The sequence below is a fragment of the Astatotilapia calliptera genome, chromosome 19, assembly GCF_964374335.1.
Source record: "Astatotilapia calliptera chromosome 19, fAstCal68.1, whole genome shotgun sequence".
NCBI lineage: Eukaryota > Metazoa > Chordata > Actinopteri > Cichliformes > Cichlidae > Astatotilapia > Astatotilapia calliptera.
Genome location: NC_137440.1, coordinates 22,954,646 through 22,978,763, shown reverse-complemented (window position 1 = coordinate 22,978,763; position 24,118 = coordinate 22,954,646). Strand labels below are relative to the sequence as shown.

The 24,118-nt window shown below is 38.8% G+C and overlaps 4 protein-coding genes, 1 long non-coding RNA gene and 1 gene segment (V, D, J or C); 4 read left to right on the top strand and 2 right to left on the bottom strand.

Moving 5' to 3' along the window:
* LOC113012033 (immunoglobulin lambda-1 light chain-like) overlaps positions 1-24,118 on the top strand; it is a 110,396-nt gene that overhangs the window by 23,012 nt on the left and 63,266 nt on the right. The gene's annotated exons all lie outside the window — the stretch shown is intronic.
* tspan37 (tetraspanin 37) lies at positions 598-10,503 on the bottom strand. Of its 5 annotated transcripts, none has more exons than XM_080293858.1 (9): positions 10,349-10,489; positions 9,954-10,034; positions 7,524-7,646; positions 3,802-3,993; positions 3,639-3,713; positions 3,414-3,512; positions 2,782-2,934; positions 2,596-2,679; positions 598-1,523 (listed from the first exon to the last, which is right to left on the bottom strand). In XM_080293858.1, exons 4-9 carry the CDS (start codon positions 3,907-3,909, stop codon positions 1,446-1,448), a joined length of 597 nt encoding a protein of 198 aa, XP_080149984.1. In that variant the 5' UTR covers positions 3,910-3,993; positions 7,524-7,646; positions 9,954-10,034; positions 10,349-10,489; the 3' UTR covers positions 598-1,445. The 5 variants fall into 5 exon arrangements, with proteins under 5 accessions (XP_080149984.1, XP_080149983.1, XP_026007758.2 ...); XM_080293857.1 differs by having other exon boundaries at positions 7,524-7,633; XM_026151973.2 differs by lacking the exon at positions 7,524-7,646 and having other exon boundaries at positions 10,349-10,503.
* LOC145422446 (uncharacterized) lies at positions 7,943-9,221 on the top strand. Its single transcript, XR_013903734.1, has 2 exons — positions 7,943-8,082; positions 8,175-9,221. It is a non-coding gene; the product is annotated as an uncharacterized LOC145422446 (long non-coding RNA).
* LOC113012022 (immunoglobulin lambda-1 light chain-like) overlaps positions 12,583-24,118 on the bottom strand; it is a 60,169-nt gene continuing 48,633 nt past the window's right edge. For all 3 annotated transcript variants that reach the window (XM_080293852.1, XM_080293853.1, XM_080293851.1), the window contains exons 3-4: positions 13,859-13,889; positions 12,583-13,224 (exon numbers count right to left, since the gene is read on the bottom strand). In XM_080293852.1, the coding sequence (XP_080149978.1) occupies positions 12,902-13,224; positions 13,859-13,889 (354 nt within the window). In that variant the 3' untranslated portion in view covers positions 12,583-12,901. The remainder of the gene's footprint in view (positions 13,225-13,858; positions 13,890-24,118) is intronic.
* LOC113012025 (Ig kappa chain V region 3315-like) overlaps positions 14,461-24,118 on the top strand; it is a 42,057-nt gene continuing 32,399 nt past the window's right edge. The window contains 2 exon segments of the V gene segment in view: positions 14,461-14,617; positions 14,710-15,037. Of these exon segments, the coding sequence occupies positions 14,566-14,617; positions 14,710-15,037 (380 nt within the window).
* Positions 19,241-21,117, top strand: LOC145422444 (uncharacterized). The gene is made up of 3 exons (XM_080293847.1): positions 19,241-19,508; positions 19,653-19,926; positions 20,054-21,117. The coding sequence occupies exons 1-3, from the start codon at positions 19,252-19,254 to the stop codon at positions 20,597-20,599; spliced, it is 1,077 nt and encodes a 358-aa protein (XP_080149973.1). The 5' UTR covers positions 19,241-19,251; the 3' UTR covers positions 20,600-21,117.

Below are 24,118 nucleotides of genomic sequence, written 5' to 3'. Positions count from 1 at the left end.
ATCAGAACTTCATGTTTTGTGCTAATTTCCAGCGCTGCTCACATCCAAAGTCCTAGCACTACACTCACACTGCCCTCTCCTCCCCTTCTTTTTTTGAGCATTTTTCTTTGCTTGCTTAACATAATTTAAAATGACTCTCACCTGGCTTACTATACTGGAAAACCAAATTGTTTATTTTGACAGGTTCGGACATTTCAGACAAATGACTGGGAGTATAGGATTAAGAAGTACAAGTAACTAAATTCCCAGCATGCAAATCCAACATAAAAACTTTTCAGAAAAGTTGCCCTTTTTTACTTAGTGGAGTTTGAAATAGCTAATCATTTGCAGCAAAAAGTAAATTAGTAAGGAAAATCTATACAGTATTAAAAAATAAATACATGACATTACATTCCTGTGTCAGGTGACCTCAATAGATCACATGATAGGATCTCACAGTGGTTCAGCCGAAACATCTGGTGGTAATGATCCACACCTTTTTTCACACCTTGGCTCACATGATGAGGCACTTGATAAATAAGGGATAACCAAGCTTCTTTGATCAGAGGGCATTATTGTTAAAGGCACGTCTATATAAAATAGAAAATAAAATAATAATTTGGCTTTCCAACAATGGCATCATTAGGTTTATTTTTCATCTACATCAAATGGACAAACCCCAGGTTTTGGCAAAGGGTGAATATTTCTCTGGGTCTTAAGGAAAACGAAAAATAGTTTGTTGGTTGACTTGTTGAAAAATATTATTATATCTTAAAAGTCCATGTCACAATTTAGTGACCATAGGGATAGGGATCACATGTGAATATCAGTGCAGAGAAGCTTAAATTGCTAAATGCAATGTAAAGTATACAATTAGTTTCCACTTCATTTATATTTCTTTTATAAAGTAATTCTGTATGCACCACTTTCAGTCTAATAACAAAACATTATTACACAGGCAGTGATGGAATTCTCCACATACAGTAATGCACTGACAATCAAGATACAAACTTACCACAATTCAACCACACACACTCAACACAAATATTGCTTGAGAGAGCTATAGCAGAAATGTGCCAGCCCTCTGTAGGCCAAAAAAAATCTGACAGTAACTCATATTGATCAAACCTAATTTAGGATATATCTCTAAGCCCTTTGCCCCATCTTTGCCTACATTTTGTCAGGCCAGAAGTCCACACAGGCCAGTTCTGCAGTATGTTTACATAATTACATAAGTTCTTTAGGGATTATTAAAGTATTCTGATTCTAATGTTTATTGCAAAAAACTGTCAGTCTTTTGGTGACAGACTATCCAGTGATAACAATAGACATCTGTACATGTATTACACAAAACGACTTTCTCCAGTTTTACATGTTTCATAGTGTACCGGCAAATGACTCAATAGTTTTGACATTTGAACTATATCTATTCAAAGTGTAGTGATCTTCCATCCATTAGAGCATCTTTAGTTTTTCTCCAGTACTTGGTACCTCGTAGATCTATTTGTTCTCATGAGCTGTTTCACCATCACAAACAACCCAATCTGCAGGAGAAGAAAGAAAAAGAGCAGGATTTTGGTTATTGGCAAATAATCACCTTCTGCAGCCTGTGTTAAACATGTGTAAGAATTTATGATTAAAAGCTCAATCTAACACCACTAAATGAAGTAAAACCATTTATAAATTGCATGATGCAGAAGATGTTTAGGTGGATTCATCATTGTAACAGATGAGCTTTTATGTTGTTAACCACCTTAGTTAACATGTGTGATGTAGAGAAAATGGAGTGTGAAAAGTTTAAATATTCATTAAAATGTGACACATTTTAAAGATTTTAATAAAAAACTATCAAATTATTGTTCATGTTTTTAACGACTGCTTTAAACAACATTTTTATTTTGCCAATGGAATAAATAACACTATATGTCAAATGGACTTCCACACAGGCAGTGATAATGGTGCGCAGTGAAATGTTATTTCCAATGTCACAAGCTTAGGACCTGAAAGTTGTTGAGCTTTACTCGGCATCCAGCTGGCAGCACATCTTTGTAAACAGTCCTTAATGTTAAAAGGTTGCTACTAATTGAGTTGGATTTTAGATTTTTTTGTTTGACAAAATAGGTCAATTCAATATGCCAGTCCAGGCTTTGGAAATTTTGTTGTGCATTTGTCTATTTTCTGACATCATACTGGTTATTAATCTCTTTTTCTCTTCCAAGGCATGTGGAAGAAAGATGGCCACCCTTCCCTGAGCCTGGCCTGCTGGAGGTTTCTTCCTGTTAAAAGGGAGTCTTTCCTTCCCACTGTCGCCAAAGTACTTGCTCATAGGGGGTCATATGATTGTTCGGTTTTTCTCTGTATGTATTATTATAGTGTCTCCCTTACAATATAAACCACCTTGAGGTGACTGTTGTTGTGATTTGGCGCTGTATAAATAAAATTGAATTTACATATTAGATATTGTGCTAAATATTTGGCCAAACTAAAATTAAAGATAAGATTAAAGCTTGCTCTCATGATAACAGTCTCCCAGTGTTTCATTTTTCTTTCAGGTGTGCATTTTATATGCAATGTATACACAATATGCAGTTCAGAAATGTTTAAAGTCTTTCAAACCTCCACCACATAAACTAATAGGGAGCTCCACATGTCCATTTTCAGCGCAAACTGTATGACCTTCGACAGCTCCTCTTGGCAGCCCTGAAAGATTGAGTCAATGAACAAGAAAATCAGAGAATCATATGGGTCTAATCAAACCTTCATGAAGAAGCTTGATGAATTTATCAGGATGCACATGTCTACCTGTGTGTAAATTTGCCATGGCTGGTAAACAGTGCCATTACAAGTGGGGAAAGTAACGTTGCAGCAACTGTAAGGAAACCTGAGCCCTCCACTTTTATTAAACCAGGTGGTTTCCAGCCAGTCCGTGTAGTTCTTCACACCACAACATTTGAGCTAACGGAGACCAAAAAAAATCACCACAAGTTAGTAAAAGACAGTGGAAACTGTCAAAATGTACATATATTATATTTGATTGACATGAGTATGAACAGGATTTGTTTTTTATTAGAATTTCTTAATATATCATGTATTATATCTGACCATAATACATTTGTCCATGTATTATGGACAACTTACTTTAAGCCTGATTTTTCTGGATGAGGTAAAGCAGATCAGGGCTGAAAATTATAGCACTTTATAGGCATCTTATGGGACGCTTTCAGTCAATACCTAAATATCCTCTTGAGTGAAAATTTCCATTAAGGAAAGATTATATATTTTGATTTTTAAAACATCATCTATTTAGAAGATATAGCTGTTGTTTTAGTATTACTGCTGCACAAGCTACACAAGTTTTACAACAACAACAACAACAAAAAAAAGCTTTTGTAGGGATTCATAGTCATGTCCATGTGACATATTAAAGTACAAACCTCCTCTTGCATAGCATCCACAGATCGAGAATTGGAGTCCTCGCTGCTGCCGGTGTAGCTCTCAAACACTCCACTGAAGGGAGCCATCTCTGTATCCAGCTAAAGAAAAAGTTGGAAGAGACAAGGAGCAAAAACACATATGCCTCTTTATCCCAAGAATAATCTTCTTTTATCATGAAAGCACAATTGTCCAATGCTTATTAATTTTTAAGTAATCTTACATACCGTCACTGAGTGGAAATAAGCCAGTGCTGAAGCCGTACTTTTCACACAAAAGACCACAACTAGGAGGTAAACAAACTGGAGAAGAAAACACTTTTTTATGTAAACTCCAAACACTACATACACATAGAGATAATCACAGTCACAAACAGACTGACAGCCTCACCAGTCCCTGTAGACAGATGGAATCCTTGAGGCTCACCCAGGAGCCGAGGCATCCGGTGACCAATAGCAACGCAGCACTAGTGACTATGACCAAAACTGTCAGGGTCATGTAGGACTCTGAAAAAAAGCGGCTATTCTCTCCATACTTTATCAGCAGGTAAACTCCATTCAGCCACACCAGTATCCCCACTGCCTGATAAATTAGAATAAGAAATTATAAAAGTTATATTTACACATGCTATATACAGCTTCATGGGTTATCACCACAGATAACCACACATCTTTTCTTTATGACAATAACTTAGTAAGAGGTCTCCTGTTTTGCCAAGCCATCTTTGCTAAGCTCAATATCTGCCAACTCTTCTGGTTTCATCGTACACACAACAACGTGTCCAAAGAGAATAACTCTTTCTTTTACAAGATACTTTGTTCAAACCTATTTTCACCTGGAAGCTTTCTAACCTAGCAGCTACAGAAGTGTTACTACACCAGTTGGGCTACATGCCTCACATCATAGTTCTTGGAATTCAGCTGGCAACCTTCCACCCACTGATGCATTGCTGTTGGCTTACCCTAGCTGTTATAACTGTGCGTTAATTTAATTCAACACTGTTTCAAGAAAATCACAGCGGTATGATCAAATTTAAAAAATAACTCACAGCAGTTATACATGTTCCTTATTCTTTTGTCCAGGAAATTCAGAGGAAAATTCAAATATGAATGGCTTAAAATGAATTATTTGAAGAACGAGGAGAGCATTGGTTCTTTCTACTGTTCTCAGGTGTGTAGCTTGTTTTTTATGTTACTAACTTTGTTAAAAAACTCATACAGTTACCACAGAACTAATCATAGGTTTGCACTGTGTAACAATAAAATAAAATAAAATAAAATAAAGGGAAGTAAACATGGACTGTTAAAATGTACAAATACGTTTTTTAACAGGCATGATTATAAAAAGAAATATAATAATAAATCTTCCACTCTCCCTTACTCTGATTTTTCTGTAGTTCCTGTTTCTCACATGACCTTCTCTGTCGCGTGACATGTGACTCGGCACTAAGGTTTACATGTAAAATCGCAAACAACATCTTTTATATCAGTAGCTTTTTTTTTTTAAATACTGTATTTACTATTTTAAACAGAAGAAAGAATCAACACTTGGCAAAAGTAAAAACCCCATTAATCACCCTAATAAAGTTAATTTTGGTAATATGATTGGAAGGAGAATACAAGATAATACAGTAAAAACTGTAGCAAGGCTGAAAAAGTCTCACCTACCAACATTAGTTGAGAAGTCAACTGAAGTGCTGTTTTTAAACAGTTTGTTCTCGGATCACTCATTTTCAGAGTAGCCTATATAAGCCGAGAGAAGAGAGCGCGCAATAATCGACGCCAGGTGCGGATGCGTTAAAGCAAAGATGACATAATGATAAATGAATCGCGAAGCCTCTGTGGGTCTATGCAAAGTAAGGACAATCTATCTGATAAAACGACGTGCGCCTGGAAGCACCTTAGTTAGAACGTAGACTAGTTAAACTTCCCTTCCGCACTGACCAAAGATCAACTTCCCGTAAGAACGCGGAAACCTCTTTATTGTAAAAACGTAATAGAAGCTCCACTAAGCCTCCAGCAAATATCTTGTGGTTGTTTAACTTATGGTGGAATCACCAGTTCAGTCACATACTCCAAGTAAGAAATCCTGCACAAGACCTCACACGCTGTGCATTTGCTTTTGTAACGCTTGGTGTATTTAACCTCCGTATATCTGCACTCACCTGTGTCGCAAATGGAAAACGTTACTTTTTCGAGCAGACCCCTACCTTCCCTTTGCAATCCTAGTTTACGTCAACACTGCCCTCTTGTGAATTTAAGCGAAATTACGACCAAGTGAGAGTTATTTTTTGATTGTGCCACAGTGCACGATCAGTGATTGGTGAGTAGGTCTAACTCAAACAACTAGTAAAAATTGTAAAAGTATTTTTTACAGCTACAAATGCAGGCATATTCTGCAAACATTTCCTCGAGTTTAAAAAGTAAAAGCAATATTGTGTTTTCTGTCAACACCACCCTGGATTGGAAAAGAAAATAGATGCACTTGTATCTGCATACAATTTCATTTTATGCACTTACATTTTTGCCTCAAATTTGTAAAATTAAATTTTGACTGAACATTGTGATGAATGATGATGCACTATGTCTTTATTTAATGCCAAAAATATGCTTATATCTGCAAGACTAACATAGTGCCTGCAAATTTATGAATTTATATGAGCGCTAATCTGGGTTTTTGGTGATGAAATTATTTTCTGTGTTTAAAGTATTTCTGATCTATTAAACAGTTGTAAGTCAGAGTGTGAATGAGGATGGTGATGGGAGTCATGGTGGAACTGCTGGAACATGTTGGACATGCTTTTAGCATGATCAGCAATCTTACAGGTCATGTTACATTGTAAATGTAACATGACCTTTAATATTATTATTACTATTACTATTATCATTATTATATTTAAACAGCCACCTTTGTCAGGAAATGTGAACAGAACAGAACTTGGTGTAAGAATTTTTAAAATCCCTATTTCAAAATTCAGACAAAATTCATGTAATACAATCAATCAACCTAAATCTGTAATTTGTACTTAGTGAGGTTAGAGTCAGCAAAACACTCTCCAGTATCTACAGCCTGTATATCACTGATGATTAAAGATGAACTTTTCTTAAACTGGTAAAACTGGCAATCATTCAAAACAAAACCCATACAGTCAAACCAATATCGTGTTTGCACGAGAGAAAATTTGTGTGTGAAATGCAAAGTGAAATAATTATTCAGCTTTGTTACATTAGTGACCTGATGAACCTGTTAAAAACCAAAATCACAGAAAAATGAGTTAAACATGATCAGCCTGTCTCTAGTAATCGGCTATGTACCACAGGCCTTCAAGCTGGCAGTAGTTAAACAGTTACTTAAAAAGCCTTCTCTTGACCCAGCAGTCTTAGCTAATTAGTCTTAGCTTTCTTTCATCTCAAACATTCTTGAAAGAGTAGTTGTCAAACAGCTAACAGATCATCTGCAGAGGAATGGCTTATTTGAAGAGTTTCAGTCATGTTTCAGAGCTCATCACAGCACAGAAACAGAATCTGCTTATAGCCTCCAGTGTTGGGGAGTAACGGAATACATGTAACGGCAACGAAGAACAGAGGTAACCACGCACTAAATATACACACAAAAGTAACAAGAAAATGGCAGACAGGAGGGAGACACAGCTGAACCTAATTAGACAAGACAACAGTGATGCAAAACCCAAAACACTGAACACTGGACGTGGGTGTTTTAAAAGAGGTAAAAGAGGAAATACAAGACAGAAAGTCACAATTCCCAGAATAAAACTTAAAACAAAAACAGAAAACACTGGGTCGCAGTGTAACTGCTGAAGCTCTACTCTGAGCAGTGGTCAGGGTCAAGTGATGTTTCCAGTAACTCAGGTTATAATGTTTGGCTTTCTGAGTCAAGGTGAGAGTTTTTTTATTTGTTTGTTTTTAATTCTGTTTGTGCTGCTCATCTTTCTCTGATTTAACCTGATACATTTTCTGTTGTTTTTTCCTCAAGATTCACATCATTTTAGTCCTCATTTCAAAGTCATTTGCCAAAAGTTTTCTGACTCTGTTAAGCCAAGCCTGTAAGGGACTGTGACCGTCAGCACCACAGGGAGTTGCTGGACTTAGTACCTTTAGAAACCTGGACAGCCTCCCAAACTCAGGAACTCCATCTTGACTCCAAGGCAGTAGATCTGGTTCTCAGTACACCTTATCCACCAGTGATCTTCAGGCAGTAGATGCTGCAGATTATTACTGTGGGTTACCATGGTAGTGAAGTGTTTACACAATGATTCATGGCTGCATAAAAAATTTCTTCACTTTGGCTGAAGGCTGCGGGTGTAGAGTTTTCAACTGCAATGAGAATAACTAGTCTCTCTCTCTCTCTCTCTCTCTCTCTCTCTCTCTCTCTCTCTCACACACACACACACGCTCACACACACACACACACACACACACACACACACACACACACACACACACACACACACACACACACACACACACACACACAAACAGGTATTTGTTTGTAGGTTCTGTTTTGAATGCTTGCTGCGCTTCACTGATCCTAAACCAGTTTAAGAAGAACTAGCGGGAAACATCTGTGCAGAGTCTCTGACAGTGAGATTTTTCATAATGATGATGATGTTACTGACTTCACTGCTGATCACAATCATGCTCAGACTTCAAGGTGATGAGTGATGTGGTTCTGTTAGATTCTCTGTTATGTTGTACTTTACATCACACTGTCATTTTAACAAAGTAACATATTTTAATTTCCAGGATCAGATGCCAGTTCATCTGTGACTCAGTCTCCTGTGTTTAAAGCTGCTGCTTTGGGACAGACGGTCTCTCTGAGCTGTACAGCCAGTAAAGGAGTTGATGATGATCTCAGCTGGTATCTACAGAAACCTGGACAGCCTCCCAAACTGCTGTTTTACAAAATCAGCAGACGCCAATCTGGTACTCCGAGTCATTTCAGCAGCAGTGGATCTGAGCCTGAGTTCACTCTCACAATCAATGGAGTTCAGGCTGCAGATGCAGGAGTGATACAGAGTCGTACAAAAACCTCCCTCAGTTACTATTTGCAGTGTTGCAGCTGTGAGCTTCTGATACAGACTCTGACATGCATCACTGGTTCACTGAGTTCACTTTCAGAGGTGGAAACTAAAATATGTATTCATTCCTGATCACATCATTAAGAAGATTTTAAATTAAGTAACACTGTTTAGAATCTGCAACATATTATGCTTATCTCACTACATTTTGTATTACTTCTAATTTGCTGTGCATAATAAGGTAATATGAAAATAATTTTGTTTATACAGTACATTTTAAATCACAAAGTTATAGGGTGCTTCACATTTTAAATAAAATCAACTTATAAGAAATACTTTTTTATATCACAGCATACATAAATACATATTTAAAACTAATTGGTGACAACAAAGGTCAAAATTAAACCGCCACATGATCGGGATAACGAAAACGAGCAAAAATTGCAGAAAAATGTATTTGGTTAATTTTATTAATTTGATTAGTAAAATTTTAATATTAATTCTACAGTTTGCCAGAAGGCCACGAAGGGAAGCAAGAGAACATGTGTTGTTCTTTGATGATACTTTGAGTCAGATTTTTGCAGTATTAATTCCTTGAGAAAACAGACTGGATGGGCTTAGAGGCTCAAAATTCAAGTCTTAGTCAAAAAACTTGCACAGAAAATTCATCTAGTCATCAAAACCAAATATTGAACCGAGACCCTGTACACAGTTTTTAACTTAATCAGCTACTTTGATTTGAACTTAACAATGATTGCATTCCATACATGAACATGTTGTTTGTATTTGTTTTTTCAGTTTCCTACCAGAGGGTTGGAATCAGGTGTTAAAGTTGGATTTGGGAGGTTGAAAGTTCAGCTGTAGCAGGGCAGCAGCGACTTTACATTTTGCAACATATAAGACCATATTACATTCGTGATGGAAAATTTTCCAACTCTTCACCAGTATAAAGCTGGATTTTAGTTGGTATCTTTATCTTTTGTTTCAAAGGTCAACAGCAATCGCTGACTTTGCACACAAATAAGCCTTTAAAAGCTTCTCCCCAAGAACAAAACAAAAGTGATTTTTCTTAAGCTGTGATTTTATTTTGTGATTTTTCCTTTTATTACACCCTTTTTTAAAGTCGACATGGATAATATTAGCTGATAAACTTAGCATGCACATCATTAGAAAGTCAAATGTTTGCAGAAATATCGCAACAGCAGAAACAGCTGGCAGTAGTTAAACAGTTACTTAAAAAGCCTTCTCTTGACCCAGCAGTCTTAGCTAATTAGTCTTAGCTTTCTTTCATCTCAAACATTCTTGAAAGAGTAGTTGTCAAACATCTAACAGATCATCTGCAGAGGAATGGCTTATTTGAAGAGTTTCAGTCATGTTTCAGAGCTCATCACAGCACAGAAACAGAATCTGCTTATAGCCTCCAGTGTTGGGGAGTAATGCAATACATGTACCGGCGTCACGTATTTAATACAAAATATGAGTAAATGTATTTTGTTACAGTTACCATTTAAATAGGTGTCCCTCACGCCAACCGGTCACGGCAGATGGCTTTGGTGTTATTTTTGTGCCTCTATTCTGTGCGAACCTAAAGAAAATTTGCAAGATCAAATGTTGCATTTTGAGGAGAAAATTATTTTGAGTGAAGAAAAGTTTAATTTAAGCAAACAAGATTCATTGTTGCTCAGTTGTTGGCTTTTGCTCTTGCTCAGATCTCTGCTCTGTGTGCTCACAGACATCTGCAGACCTGCTCTCACACATAATAACAGCCCTTCTGAGCGAGAGGGGCTGTTATTATGTGTGTATATGGATAATAGCAAAACTGAAATACATTTCTTGCATGTAGCAATGAATTTTGTCTGCTCAAATTAAACAAATACACTGACACAGAGATGCACTCACCCCCCTCCCAAAGCCTCCCAACGCCTCCCAATGACTCCCAGTGCTTACTCCAAACCAAAGTAGGCAGGCTAATATGTCCAGCGCCAGAACACTGGCAGCAAGACCAAACTGCTGTCCACATGGGTTAACTCTTGCCCAGCCCCCCACGCCTTTGCAAGTCATGTGAATTTATGTTGCAAACAATTTCCCTAGGGACAAATTAATTATTAACAATCAATCAATCAATCAATCAATCAATCAATCAATCAATCAATCAAAACTCCCTCAGCATGTCTGTTATTAAAACAAGTTTACTGATTGAAACAGTTGCACTTTTTTATTTACGTACATAAACTAATAAACTATAATGCATTCTAATGATTTACTAATGAAAAAATACTCTATGAACTATACAATGCTGATAGAAACTATAACGTTGAATATATCATTTTCTGTATTTAAAAAATTTATTGCTGTGATAGAAATATGAGGTTTGATGGAGCATTTGTAATTAATAAAGTTTTGTGAAATTTCCACAAAGTTGTTTTTCTTAAGCTGTGATTTTACTTTGTGATTTCAACTTTTTTTACAGCATTGTTTTAAAGCACAACATGGATAATATTCGCTGATAAAATTACACATCAATAATGAGTCAAACATTTACAGGGTTATTGCAACAAATGCAACATGTAACTTCATCAAACTATAAAACACATCAGATGCCAACAGGAAGTGTTGGTGAAGCTCTACTCTGAGCAGTGGTCAGGGTCCAGTGATGTTTCCAGTAACTCTGATTATAATGTTTGACTTTCTGAGTCAGGGTGAGAGACTTTTTACTTGTTTGTTTTTAATTCAGTTTGTGCTGTTAATGTTTCTCTGATTTAACCTGATACATTTTCTGTTGTTTTTTCCTCAAGATTCACATCATTTTAGTTCTCATTTCAAAGTTTTTTGCCAATAGTTTTCTGACTCTGTTAAGCCAAGTCTGTCAGGCACTGTGACCATTAGTGCCACAAGGAGTTGCTGGACTTAGTTACTACCTTCAGAAACCTGGACAGCCCCCCAAACGGCTGTTTCTCAAAATCAGCAGACGCCAGTCTGATACTCCGAGTCATTTCAGCAGCAGTGGATCTGAGCCTGAGTTCACTTTGACAATCAATGGAGTTCAGGCTGCAGATGCAGGAGATTACTACTGTACGGGAGCATATACAGGCCCAGAGTTCACACAGTGATACAGAGTCGTACAAAAGCCTCCCTCAGTTACTATTTGCAGTGTTGCAGCTGTGAGCTTCTGATACAGACTCTGACATGCATCACTGGTTCACTGAGTCCACTTTCAGAGGTGGAAACTAAAATATGTATTCATTCCTGATCACATTATTAAGAAGATTTTAAATTAAGTAACACTGTTTAGAATCTGCAACATATTATGCTTATCTCACTACATTTTGTATTACTTCTAATTTGCTGTGGATAATAAGGTAATATGAAAATAATTTTGTTTATACAGTACATTTTAAATCACAAAGTTATAGGGTGCTTCACATTTTAAATAAAATCAACTTACAAGAAATAAGTTTTCATATCACAGCATACATAAATACATATTTAAAAGTAACTGATGACAACAAAGGTCAAAATGAAATAACCACATGATCAGGATAACTAAAACAAGCAGAAAATGCAGAGAAATGTATTTGTTACAGCCTCAAACGACTGACTGCAATAACATGTTAGCAGTGGTGCTGCACAAACATCAGCCTGGCCATGAAGGGCTTTAAATTTGATTAATAAAATTTTAATATTAATTCTACAGTTTGCCAGAAGGCCACACAGGGAGGCAAGAGAACATGTGGTGTTCTTTGATGATACTTTGAGTCAGATTTTTGCAGTATTAATTCCTTGAAAAAAACAGACTGGATGGGCTTAGAGGCTCAAAATTCAAGTCTTAGTCAAAAAACTTGCACAGAAAATATGTCTAGTAATCAGAACCCAATACTGAACCCAGACCCTGTACACAGTTTTTAACTTAAATAAAATTAATCTACTTTGATTTGAACTAAACAATGATAGTGCTTCATGCATGAAAATGTTTTATCAGTTTCCTACCACAGGGTTGGAATTAGGTGTTAAAGTTTTATTTGGGAGGTGGGAAGTTCAGCTGTAGTGGGGCAGCAGAGACTCAGCTACATTTTGCAATAAGACAAAGTTCCATTCACCATGATGGCTATTTTCCAACTCCTCACCGTATAAAGCTGGATTTTAGTTGGTATCTTTATTTTTTGTTTCAAAGGTCAACAGCAATCGCTGACTTTGCACACAAATAAGCTTTTAAAAGCTTCTCCCCAAGAGCAAAACAAAAGTGGTTTTTCTTAAGCCGTGATTTTATTTTGTGATTTTTACTTTTCTTTACACAATGGTTTTAAAAAACAACATGGACAATTTTAACTGATAAACTTAGCATGCACATCATTAGAAAGTCAAATGTTTGCAGAAATATCGCAACAGCAGAAACATGTAGCTTCATCAAAATATAAAACACATCATATGCAGACAGGAAGTGTTGCTGAAGCTCTACTCTGAGCAGTGGTCAGGGTCCAGGGTTTGAGTGACGGGGCTCTGTCCACTCAGACTGGCCTCACAGCTCACTGAGCCCGCCTTCCTCCACTGGTCTGCAGAGAGGCTCAGGGTGCTGCTCCAGCTGTAGCGGCCGTCTGTCCCCAAGACCTCCAGGCTGTTTGAAACCCCTGAGGATGTGCTGGTGCTCCCCACCTTCCAGCCCAAATTCCAGTTTGAGGGGAAGCCCCTGGTGGCCAAACACACCACAGTGGCACTACTCTGTTTGTCTTCCTCTTTGGATGGAGGGAGGACAGTGAGCGTGGGTCTCACCACACCCGCTGGAGGAGAAAAAGTTGAAGATAACCAAAAAAAGAGATACAAATGTACAATCACAGGAATAAATATATATTTAGTGATTACTGATCAAACCTTTATTATTTCATAATGTGTTACAGTTAATAACTTGACCTTGTGATAATTTTCTTATTTGAAACTGACAAAGCTAAAGCACTCATGAGAATACAGTTAAAACTTCACATCTGTTTCTTTCACTTCCTTTAAACTTCATTTGAAATTGATCAACCATGAACAAAAACTTGATCTAAATATACTGAGAAAATTATTTTGGATTCTAACAGAACTCCACAAAACATAATTCAATATTTGTTTTTATTTTAAAATTCAGTGGTAAAAATACATTTCAAATCAAAGTGAAGTAAAACGTCACTATCACTGCTTTTAATATCTTAACAAGAGAATATTGAAAGAAGCAAAAATAACTAAAAGAACATTACAATTTGATGTTTTGTGTTATGTGAAAGACTAAATGAATATTAATTTAAGAAAAGTTCATTTCAAAATTGTGACAACTTAATAATAATCACTGAATTTGTTCAAAGTTCTGTTTTGTAGGTTAAAAATATGCTTAATAAATACTACATTTTTCAAAAATGACGAATTTCTGGTACTTACAGCCAACGATGAGTTTGGTTCCTCCACCAAAAGTCCTCCACAGTGATACAAACTCATTAAGTGGCCGTACAAAAACCTCCTGCACTCTGAACAAACCTCTAACCACTGAAAATGAACCTTTTAATATAAAACATCACAGTACACCTGATTAAATGCATAAGATGATTTAACTTAAGTGACTTAAACTAATTTAATGAATTTAAATCTTAATTATCATAATTGTATCTTTAGTATTAAGAACTGAAAGACAAAACTTAATTTTCACATAAACCTAAACATACTTTTAAAACACAAACAAACAAACAAAAAACTGTTTAAAACAGCAAACAGAAAAACTTTTAAAAAATCATGAATTATGAGGCTATACTGAAGACAGTTTTACAGTTATATTGTATTTGTTGATACCAAAATCAAAAGGTAAGCATACAAACCAGACTCCCACAGGTGTTAAAAATATGTAAATATGTTTCCAATTATTTTCGTCTATTCCATAAAATCTTTAATGGTATTAGTTCAAACAATTTTTTTTTTGATTTTGTGCCACAAAGTTTCCTTCAGTGTGTTGAGAGCAGAGAAATGATTTCCATAGAGAGGAGGCTTTGCATCATCAGCTGATCCTCCAGAGAACTGAGAAGGTTTATAGTCCTGTGACTTCAACACTGCAGGACTCACATCTGTCAGTCAACACAGCAGAAAGCACAACCACCATGACTCTCATCACCATCCTCATCTGGACGCTGACCTGCTGCTGTTTTACAGGTTCATTCACTCAGCAACATTTGAAACATGATGTGCTGCTTTTTCTCTCATTGATTTCTGCTGATAAATGAATGATTTGTTTTTGTCTGCAGGATGCAGCGGTCAGGTGACTGTGACTCAACCTCCAGTAGTGACATCTACTCCTGGAAACACTGTCACTCTGACCTGTAGGACCAATCCAAAAGTTTATACTTGGAGAGATGGAGATAGTAGAGTAGCTTGGTATCAGCAGAAATCTGGAGCAGCTCCAAAGTTGGTCATTTACTTGGGTACAACACCCACAAGTGAATTTTCTTCTCGATTCTCTGGCCGAGGAGATGGAGTGGACGCAGCAATGACCATCAGTGGAGTTCAGGCTGAAGATGCAGCAGTTTACTACTGTCAGAGTGCCCATGAAATAAACAGTGCTTGGGTGTTCACACAGTGATTTGTAGTCATACAAAAACCTCCATCAGTCAGACTGCAGAGACACTGAGCTGTTACAGCAGGAACTGACTGCAGCTGCTGAAGAGGAAGAAACACTGACACAGACCAGTGAACACACAGCTGATGAGCACTTAAAGACTTAAGCAAGCAATAATAATCATTATTTACTGTATTTCTGAAGTTTAATTTATTGAAAGATATTTTAAAGAATCTAAAGACACCACATAATTCATTTATGTTCCCATTTAATTACCACAAAACAAAACAGTTCTTACTCAAGTACACATTTCAGTTATTAAAACTGAAAATGAAAACATTCTACTTTTCCCTGCTATCAAACATCACCAGATACAAAAGATATGGCAATCTAAATGTCACCTTATTTTTTTTTCACTGACTGGTTTAAGATTCCCAATAAAATAAGAAAAAAGGGAAAAGAAAAAGAAAACTCCACAGCCTCAAACAGAGGCCTCGGGCATTTCTTTTTAATGTCTGTGAAAGATTTATAAGCAACACAATTATAACCATCAAAATTAGACTTAGTGAATCTGATAAATCTTTTCTGTGAGATTTCTAAAAATTAAAAAAAAAATACCAATAACAAATTAATTTTCTATGTTAGGAAATACAGTAAAAATCCGTGTAATAATTTGGATGATCTAATAATATTTGATCTGTTTCAAAGCATAATGTTAGTGCTTTCAATTAAAAATTATTTCTTATGAAGATGCAACAAAAACTCAAGTATCACTGATCTTATGTAGGGTGTGAACAGTCTGATGTTATAAGAGTTTTCTGTGATTTTGGTTTTTAACAGGTTCATCAGGTCACTAATGTAACAAAGCTGAATAATTATTTCACTTTGCATTTCACACACAAATTTTCTCTCGTGCAAACACGATATTGGTTTGACTGTATGGGTTTTGTTTTGAATGATTGCCAGTTTTACCAGTTTAAGAAAAGTTCATCTTTAATCATCAGTGATATACAGGCTGTAGATACTGGAGAGTGTTTTGCTGACTGTAACCTCACTAAGTACAAATTACAGATTTAGGTTGAATGATTGTGTTACATGAATTTTGTCTGAATTTTGAAATAGGGATTTTAAAAATTCTTACACCAAGTTCTGTTCTGTTCACATTTCCTGACAAAGGTGGCTGTTTAAATATAATAATGATAATAGTAATAATAATATTAAAGGTCATGTTACGTTTACAATGTAACATGATCTGTAAAATTGCTGATCATGCTAAAAGTATGTCCAACATGTTCCAGCAGTTCCACCATGACTCCCATCACCATCCTCATTCACACTCTGACTTACAACTGTTTAATAGATCAGAAATACTTTAAACACAGAAAATAATTTCATCACCAAAAACCCAGATTAGCGCTCATATAAATTCATAAATTTGCAGGCACTATGTTAGTCTTGCAGATATACGCATATTTTTGGCGTTAAATAAAGACATAGTGCATTATCATTCATCACAATGTTCAGTCAAAATTTAATTTTACAAATTTGAGGCAAAAATGTAAGTGCATAAAATGAAATTGTATGCAGATACAAGTGCATCTATTTTCTTTTCCAATCCAGGGTGCTGTTGACAGAAAACACAATATTGCTTTTACTTTTTAAATTCGAGGAAATGTTTGCAGAATATGCCTGCATTTGTAGCTGTAAAAAATACTGCCATTGACGTCTATAGACGTCAATTGAAAAACTTAACTTCTGTGGCTCTTCAAAAATGAGTAAAAATGCTCAAAAACCCTGGCAGTGGGGAGTTACCTGATTTGTAAATGGCTGGCAGTGAATGAGTTAAGATTGAAGCATTAATTAATGGCAGGACTTCTTTGCGCAGTCTTGTAGGAATGGGGTCTAAAAGACACGTTGATGGTTTGAGGAAGCAGTTACTTAAGTTAACTCAGAAAGACCAACTGGAGAAAAAGACTCTATATGAATATTAATGGCACTGAAAGTTGCTGTAGATAATGTTACATCTGTGAGACGATTATGAGTATTTTTTCTCTAATGGTTCAAATTTTATTTGTGAAGAAGTTCATGAAGTCATTTCTAGTTAACATTAAAGGAACGGTTGAGTCAAAAGAGCTCTGATTTTTTGTCAGCCTGGCTACAGTGCTGAAGAGAAACCTTGGTGTAACCCATATCAACTACTCCCTGTCACATGACCCACGTCAGCTGATTTGAGGTCCCTCTTCTGATTGGCTCCTTCCATGTCGCGGCAACTCTGAAAACCGGCTGTGGAGGGATACTTCCGGGTTCGACTCCTGCTGTGGCTGTGAGCTTATGGCATTTAGAGCGGTATTGGAAAACAAAGCGTTTTCTCCCCTAAATTCATCTTTAAACTTTAAACTCAGCGGTCAGGTTTTTTTTCCCTCTTTGAATTGATCTTCTTCATATTGAAGTGGCGAGCCGGTAGGACCATTCTTTCTTTTCCCCCACTTAGCCGTCTTTGGATTACGGACATATTTCCCCCTTGTATGAAGCTGGACCCTAAGGAGGAATACCTTAAAAGTGAACTTTAAAAAGAAAAGGACCAAAAAAAGGACTCTTAGCAAAAGGACTCTTGCACAGAAAAATCACAGCACTGATTTATTATTTAATTGTGGACATTTACGTTGTGTGTTGTGTTAATTATTTTGTTCCATTTCCCCTTTCCCCTATTTATTCAATATATTTTTGGTACAAGACATTGCAGTTTTTGGTCTCATCATTCACACCATCTGGGCTCCATAAAGAACTATTTCTTCTGCGCGTCAGTCAGTAAATTCATCCATTGACATAAACTAGTCCTTAAATAACTTAGCGTTACACGTGGCGAGCCAGCCAGGAGCCTGATGGGTGAATGAGTGGGGTTTTTTTGTGTTATTTGATGTAATTTGATATTCAGTATTTTCTGTGGTTTTGATAAGGTCCGCGACAAGAAAAAATGAAGTTTATTCAGGAAAGTGGGGTCAATGTTGCACATTCTGTCATTGTTTCTGGTGCCACGAACACTGAGAAAGATGAGGAAATTCTTGATTATTTGAAACAATACGGTCGTATAAAAACGGTTATTTTCGTGGATGACGCAATTAGTATTTTTTACAAAAACCTGATCGTTGAATATTGTGATAGTTCTGCGTTAACTGCTCTTAATACGGTTTTCCCATATACTCATCAGTCAAAGAATCACTCGGCTTTGACTTTTTGTGTGAGATCGCTTGCCGCAGAATGCACAGCCACAGGAGGAGTCAGGACCCCTGCAGATTACCTCGGCGAGCTCAAGCAACTTGCACGCTGCAGTGGCAGGGATTTTCCAGATATTCTGCGGGAAATGATGGGACAAATTAGTGAGCATCTGGAAGGAATCGAACAAGACAGTGACTTAGAGGGAGCCTCAGTCCAAATTGTGGAGCCTGCATCATCTCTGCCTGGCCAGCAGGGGTCGTTGTCTGGACACTCCGCAATCCCTGAGACAGCTACCAGCAATCCCTCACCTGACCAACAAGGGTCACTGCCACATCCACAAAGATTTTCACTGTCACAGACTGAAATGAACCCCCCAGAAATACAAAAAGTAGTGGTGGAGCATGTTGTAAAAACAGACACCGTACCTGCATTCAGACTTTGTCCTTTCTCTGGGAAGATCCCCAAACCAGCCAACGAAACAGATTATGAGACCTGGAGATCTCACATTGAACTGCTGTTAGCAGATCCAAATTTGGCACCTCTACAGATCACTCGGCGCATCCTTGAAAGTTTGCTACCTCCAGCAGCAGATGTTGTGAAAGGGCTGGGCTCAAACACAATTCCATCCATCTATTTACAGTTTTTCTCGATTGCTTAAACACTATAACCAGGCCTCTAAACTAAAATTTCAAAACCGTAACGCTACTGTTCAAAAAGCTCACCCATTTCCCTGAACTATAAACACTATTCCCTGCTTTGACACATGACTCAAATTTGGTGAACTGTTACTGCAAAACTCTACACACAAATCCCTACATTTTACAGTGCTTACACCATGTAGTCATTTAGAAAGCACTAGCATGCAATAATGTTAACTTAAGTCAGCATAGCTTGAGCTCAATTAGCACACAATTAACCAGGTGGAAACACTAGGAGTCAAAATTTAGCACACACCAATCAGAACCTGCGATAGATAGATAAAAGGGCCAAAGTCAGCTCATTCAGGTTTGAAACAATGGATCCAAAGAGATGCAAAGGAAGAGGACGTGGTGGAGAAAGAGGACGTGGTGAAGGAGGTGGAGAACGACGGCGACAAGGAAGGGGAAGAGCAAGGGCAAGAAGACAGTCAGTCTCGGATGAAATTCGAGCCACTTTAGTTCACCATGTCCTTGTCCATGGGATGACTATGAGGGAGGCTGGGCAACGAGTACAACCAAATTTGAGTCGCTTCACTGTTGCCTCCATCATCAGAACCTTCAGGGAGGAAAACAGGTAGGTGTACTTGCAGTAAGACTGCTTTGTACAGTAATGTTTAAGTTACTGAACTTATGTGTCTTGAGTTTCAGTATGTTTCCATTATTTGCCTGTAAAATGAATGTGTGACAGTTACAGTAATGAGTGCTTCTATTTTTGTAGGACACAGAGACGACCACCTGGTGGAGGCAGGTTAAGGCTTTTGTCGGAGGAGCAAGAGAGGGAACTTGTAAACATGGTAATTGCAAATAATGTAATCCGCCTGCAAGAGATTCAAAGGAGAGTGATTGAGGATGATCATCTTTTTCGAGGCATAAATGCCATCAGCCTCTCCACAATTGACCGAAAGAATCAATTCCGGATGAAACAGGCATACCGAGTCCCTTTCAAACGAAACTCTGACAGAGTGAAAAACCAACGTGTGGAATATGTTCAGGTATGAGTTTTGATACTGTATAAAGTATTGTGTACCATCACAGCATGGCAGTTTATGCTGCCATTTCAGCACTCTTGAACTGTGGTTCAGGGTACCGATTGACTCTACTGTGTTATGTGTTTTGCAGAGAATCTTTGAGATTGAAGGACGGCCTGTTCCCCATGAAATAATCTTTGTGGATGAGGCAGGTTTTAACCTGACCAAAAGAAGGAAAAGGGGGAGGAACATAATTGGCCATCGGGCTATTGTAAATGTCCCTGGTCAGCGTGGGGGGAATGTCACTATGTGCGCAGCCATCAGCCAACGAGGGGTACTCCACCGCCATGGGGTACTAGGACCCTATAACACTATGCTTCTCCTTGCTTTTCTTGATGGTTTAAGACAACATATGTTCCAGCTGGACTACAGGGAACCAGCACAGCCAGAGCAGCCTCACTACGTTGTTGTGTGGGATAACGTCAGCTTCCATCGCGCTGCTCTGGTTCATGACTGGTTTACCAATAACCCAAGGTTTTCTAATATCTTTCTGCCTGCATACTCTCCCTTTCTAAACCCGATAGAGGAGTTATTTTCGGCATGGCGGTGGAAAGTGTATGGCCGAGAACCTTATGTCCGTGTTCACCTCCTTCAGGCCATGGAAGAGGCCTGCCTAGACATATCAGTAGATGCATGACAGGGGTGGATCAGGCATGCAAGAGGATTTTACCCCCGCTGCCTGGCTGGGGCCAATATAGCCTGTGATGTGGATGAGATTCTCTGGCCTGACCCAGACCAAAGACAAGATGCTGAGGTGGGATAATGTTTCTGGTGTGTGTTGTACTGTATAGTACATGAATGACAATGTGCCACTGTACATACATTGGTTGCGTCTTTTGTGTTTATCATGTGACAAGGGTTTTGAAGGGGAGAACCATAAGCAACCTATTTGTTTTGGAACTATTGTTTTGAATTAATTGTACCAGTGTGCAAAACTCTGTTGTAGTGTGTGTGTTTTTGAGGGCTTGTGTTTGATGTCTGAGGGCAAAGTTTGGTTTTTCAGCAGGAGTGAATAGTTTTGGGTGTAGAGCTTCATTTTGACCTGGAAATAGGATGTTTGGGAAATTGAGTGAGATGTTATGGATTTGTGTTTACTGTTGTGAGGATATGAGGCGTAGTTTCAAGAAATGTGTTTTAGCAATCGAGAAAAACTGTAAAAGTGTTGGATTCTGCTTTTGCTTTAGTACAAGATGGTGAAGAGTTGTTTGCTCAATTCCTGAATACGTTACAGGACCCGGGTGAGAAACCCTCTGCTTTTTTGCAACGTTTACAACTCACATTGAACACTGTGATGAAAAGAGGTGGTATCTTGTCTTCAGACTTCAACAAACATTTACTCAAGCAGTTTTGTCGAGGATGCTGGGATAGCGATATCCTAAACAAACTACAGTTGGAGAACTTGAGGAGCGATCCCCCATATTTTGCAGAGCTCCTCCTACTGCTTCGAACTGAGGAGGGTAGACAGCTGGCCAAGGAGAATCTCATGAAGAAGCACCTAACTGCATCCAAGCCTCGTGCCGCTGTTCATTCACAGAGCACATGTGCTTGTAGCCATTCAGACACCAAGGCTATTAATGAGCTGAAGCAACAGATGCAGAAACTGCAGAGTCAAATGGCTGCTCTTCTCTCACAGAAATCTCAATTCTCCAAGCCAGCACCACCTCAACTCAGATCAGCACAACCAAGACCCTGCAGCAGTGCAACCAGTTCCCGGCCTAGAGCAGGCTACTGCTTTAAATGTGGAGAGGATGGGCACATGTCAGCAGGATGCGCCAACCCTCCGAACCCGACACTGGTTCTGAAAAAGAAGAAACAACTTGAAAAAAGACAGCAGGCTTGGGACAGCAATCACAAATCGTCAAACTAGAGGCAGTCTCTGTGGAGGGACAGACGGAGGCTGCAGTCGACCCATGTCCCAGTTACAAGCAGGATGGACATTCCATCACATTGCCTAAAGGACTCATTGGAACCAGAAGCACAGCACAGGTCACTATTGGAGGAACTGTATTCAACTGCCTGTTAGACACTGGGTCTCAGGTAACCACCATCTCTCACTCCTTCCACCATGATTATCTTTCTGACCATGAAATACAACCTCTGAAAAATCTCCTGGAGATAGAAGGAGCAAATGGCCAAGCTGTTCCATACCTTGGTTATGTGGAGCTGAACGTCACTTTCCCTCCCGACTTCTTGGGTTCCACCACAGCTGTTGACACACTTGCCCTGGTAGTTCCTGATGTCCAATCAGCTCAACAGCCGTCAATACTGATTGGTACGAACACTCTGGACTTGGCATATGAGAAAGCATTCTCAGACCAACAACCCTCCATTCCAGCGCCACATGGATACAGAGCGGTGCTGAAAATCCTTGAGCAACGATACAGACTGGCCAACAGTAACCATCACGGAATCATCAAGCTGCACACTGACGGACCACAGACCATCCCAGCTGGAAAAACTGTTGCCTTGGAGGGGTTAATTTGCGGACGCTGCCTTCAGGCCGAGAAGGCTGTGTTGGTGGAACATCCAACTTCGTCACCTCTGCCAGGTGGCTTAATGGTCCCGTCTTGTGTCATGGATTTCCCTTCTCACCAGCCATACCACTTACCTGTGGTAATCTGCAACCAGTCTGATCATGATGTAACCCTCCCAGCCAAAGCCATCATTGCGGAGATCAGTGCCATTCAGTCTATTCAGTGTCAGGAAAGGAGTCATGACAGTATGCCTCCTAACCCTGTGACCTCTGGGTTAAACTTCAACTTTGGTAACTCCCCCTTAACACCGGAATGGAAGAGTCGTATTACTGAGAAGTTAAACGCCCTCCATGATGTCTTTGCAAAACACGACCTTGACTTTGGGAAAACCAACAAAGTGAAACATCAGATCAAGCTCTCTGACCCTACTCCCTTCAAACAGCGCCCAAGACCAATCCATCCTCAAGATCTGGATGCGGTGCGCCAACACCTGAAGGAGCTGGTTGACTCTGGGGTCATCAGAGAGTCAGAGTCACCTTTTGCATCACCCATTGTCGTGGTGCGAAAGAAGAATGGGAGTGTGCGGCTCTGCATTGATTACCGGAAACTAAATCTGCAGACCATCAAAAATGCATATGCATTGCCAAAGTTGGAGGATACTTTTACAGCTCTCTCTGGATCAGAATGGTTTTCAGTCCTTGACCTTAAATCTGGTTATTATCAGATTGAAATGGAGGAGGAAGACAAGAGCAAAACAGCATTTGTATGTCCACTTGGATTCTATGAGTTCAACAGAATGCCCCAGGGAGTCACAAACGCACCCAGTACCTTCCAACGACTAATGGAAAAGTGCATGGGAGAAATGAACTTGAAAGAAGTCTTGGTCTTCATTGACGACTTGATTATTTTTGCACCAACGCTTGAAGAGCATGAGAGGAGACTACTGAAAGTCCTTCACCGTTTGAAGGAATTTGGACTCAAGCTCTCAGTTGAAAAGTGCATGTTTTTCCAGAAATCCGTTAAATACCTGGGGCATGTTGTGTCAAAGGATGGTGTGCAGACAGATCCAGATAAAATCGAGACACTTAAGTCCTGGCCGATTCCAAAGAATCTTAAAGAACTTCGCTCTTTCCTGGGTTTCGCAGGATATTACCGTAGGTTCATCCAAGGCTACTCTAACATCGTTAAACCTTTGCATGACCTTACTGCTGGATATCCTCCATCACAGCGGAAACTCAGAGCCACCTTCAAGCGAGAGCAATATTTGGATCCTAAGGAACCACTTGCCAGTCGCTGGACTCCTGCATGTCAACAAGCCTTTGACACAATTATTAAAAAACTCACGACAGCACCAGTACTTGCTTTCGCCGATCCCCAGAAGCCTTACCTTCTCCATACAGATGCTAGTTCTACTGGGCTAGGAGCTATTCTGTACCAGGAGCAACAAGGACAAAACCAGGTGATTGCTTATGCGAGTCGGGGTCTGTCGAGGTGTGAGTCCAAATATCCAGCTCACAAACTGGAATTTCTGGCTCTCAAGTGGGCTGTTACGGAGAAGTTTCATGACTATCTCTACGGCACCAACTTCACTGTCATTACTGACAGCAACCCACTCACCTATCTACTTACCTCTGCTAAATTAGATGCCACCAGTTACCGTTGGCTCTCTGCTCTTTCTACAT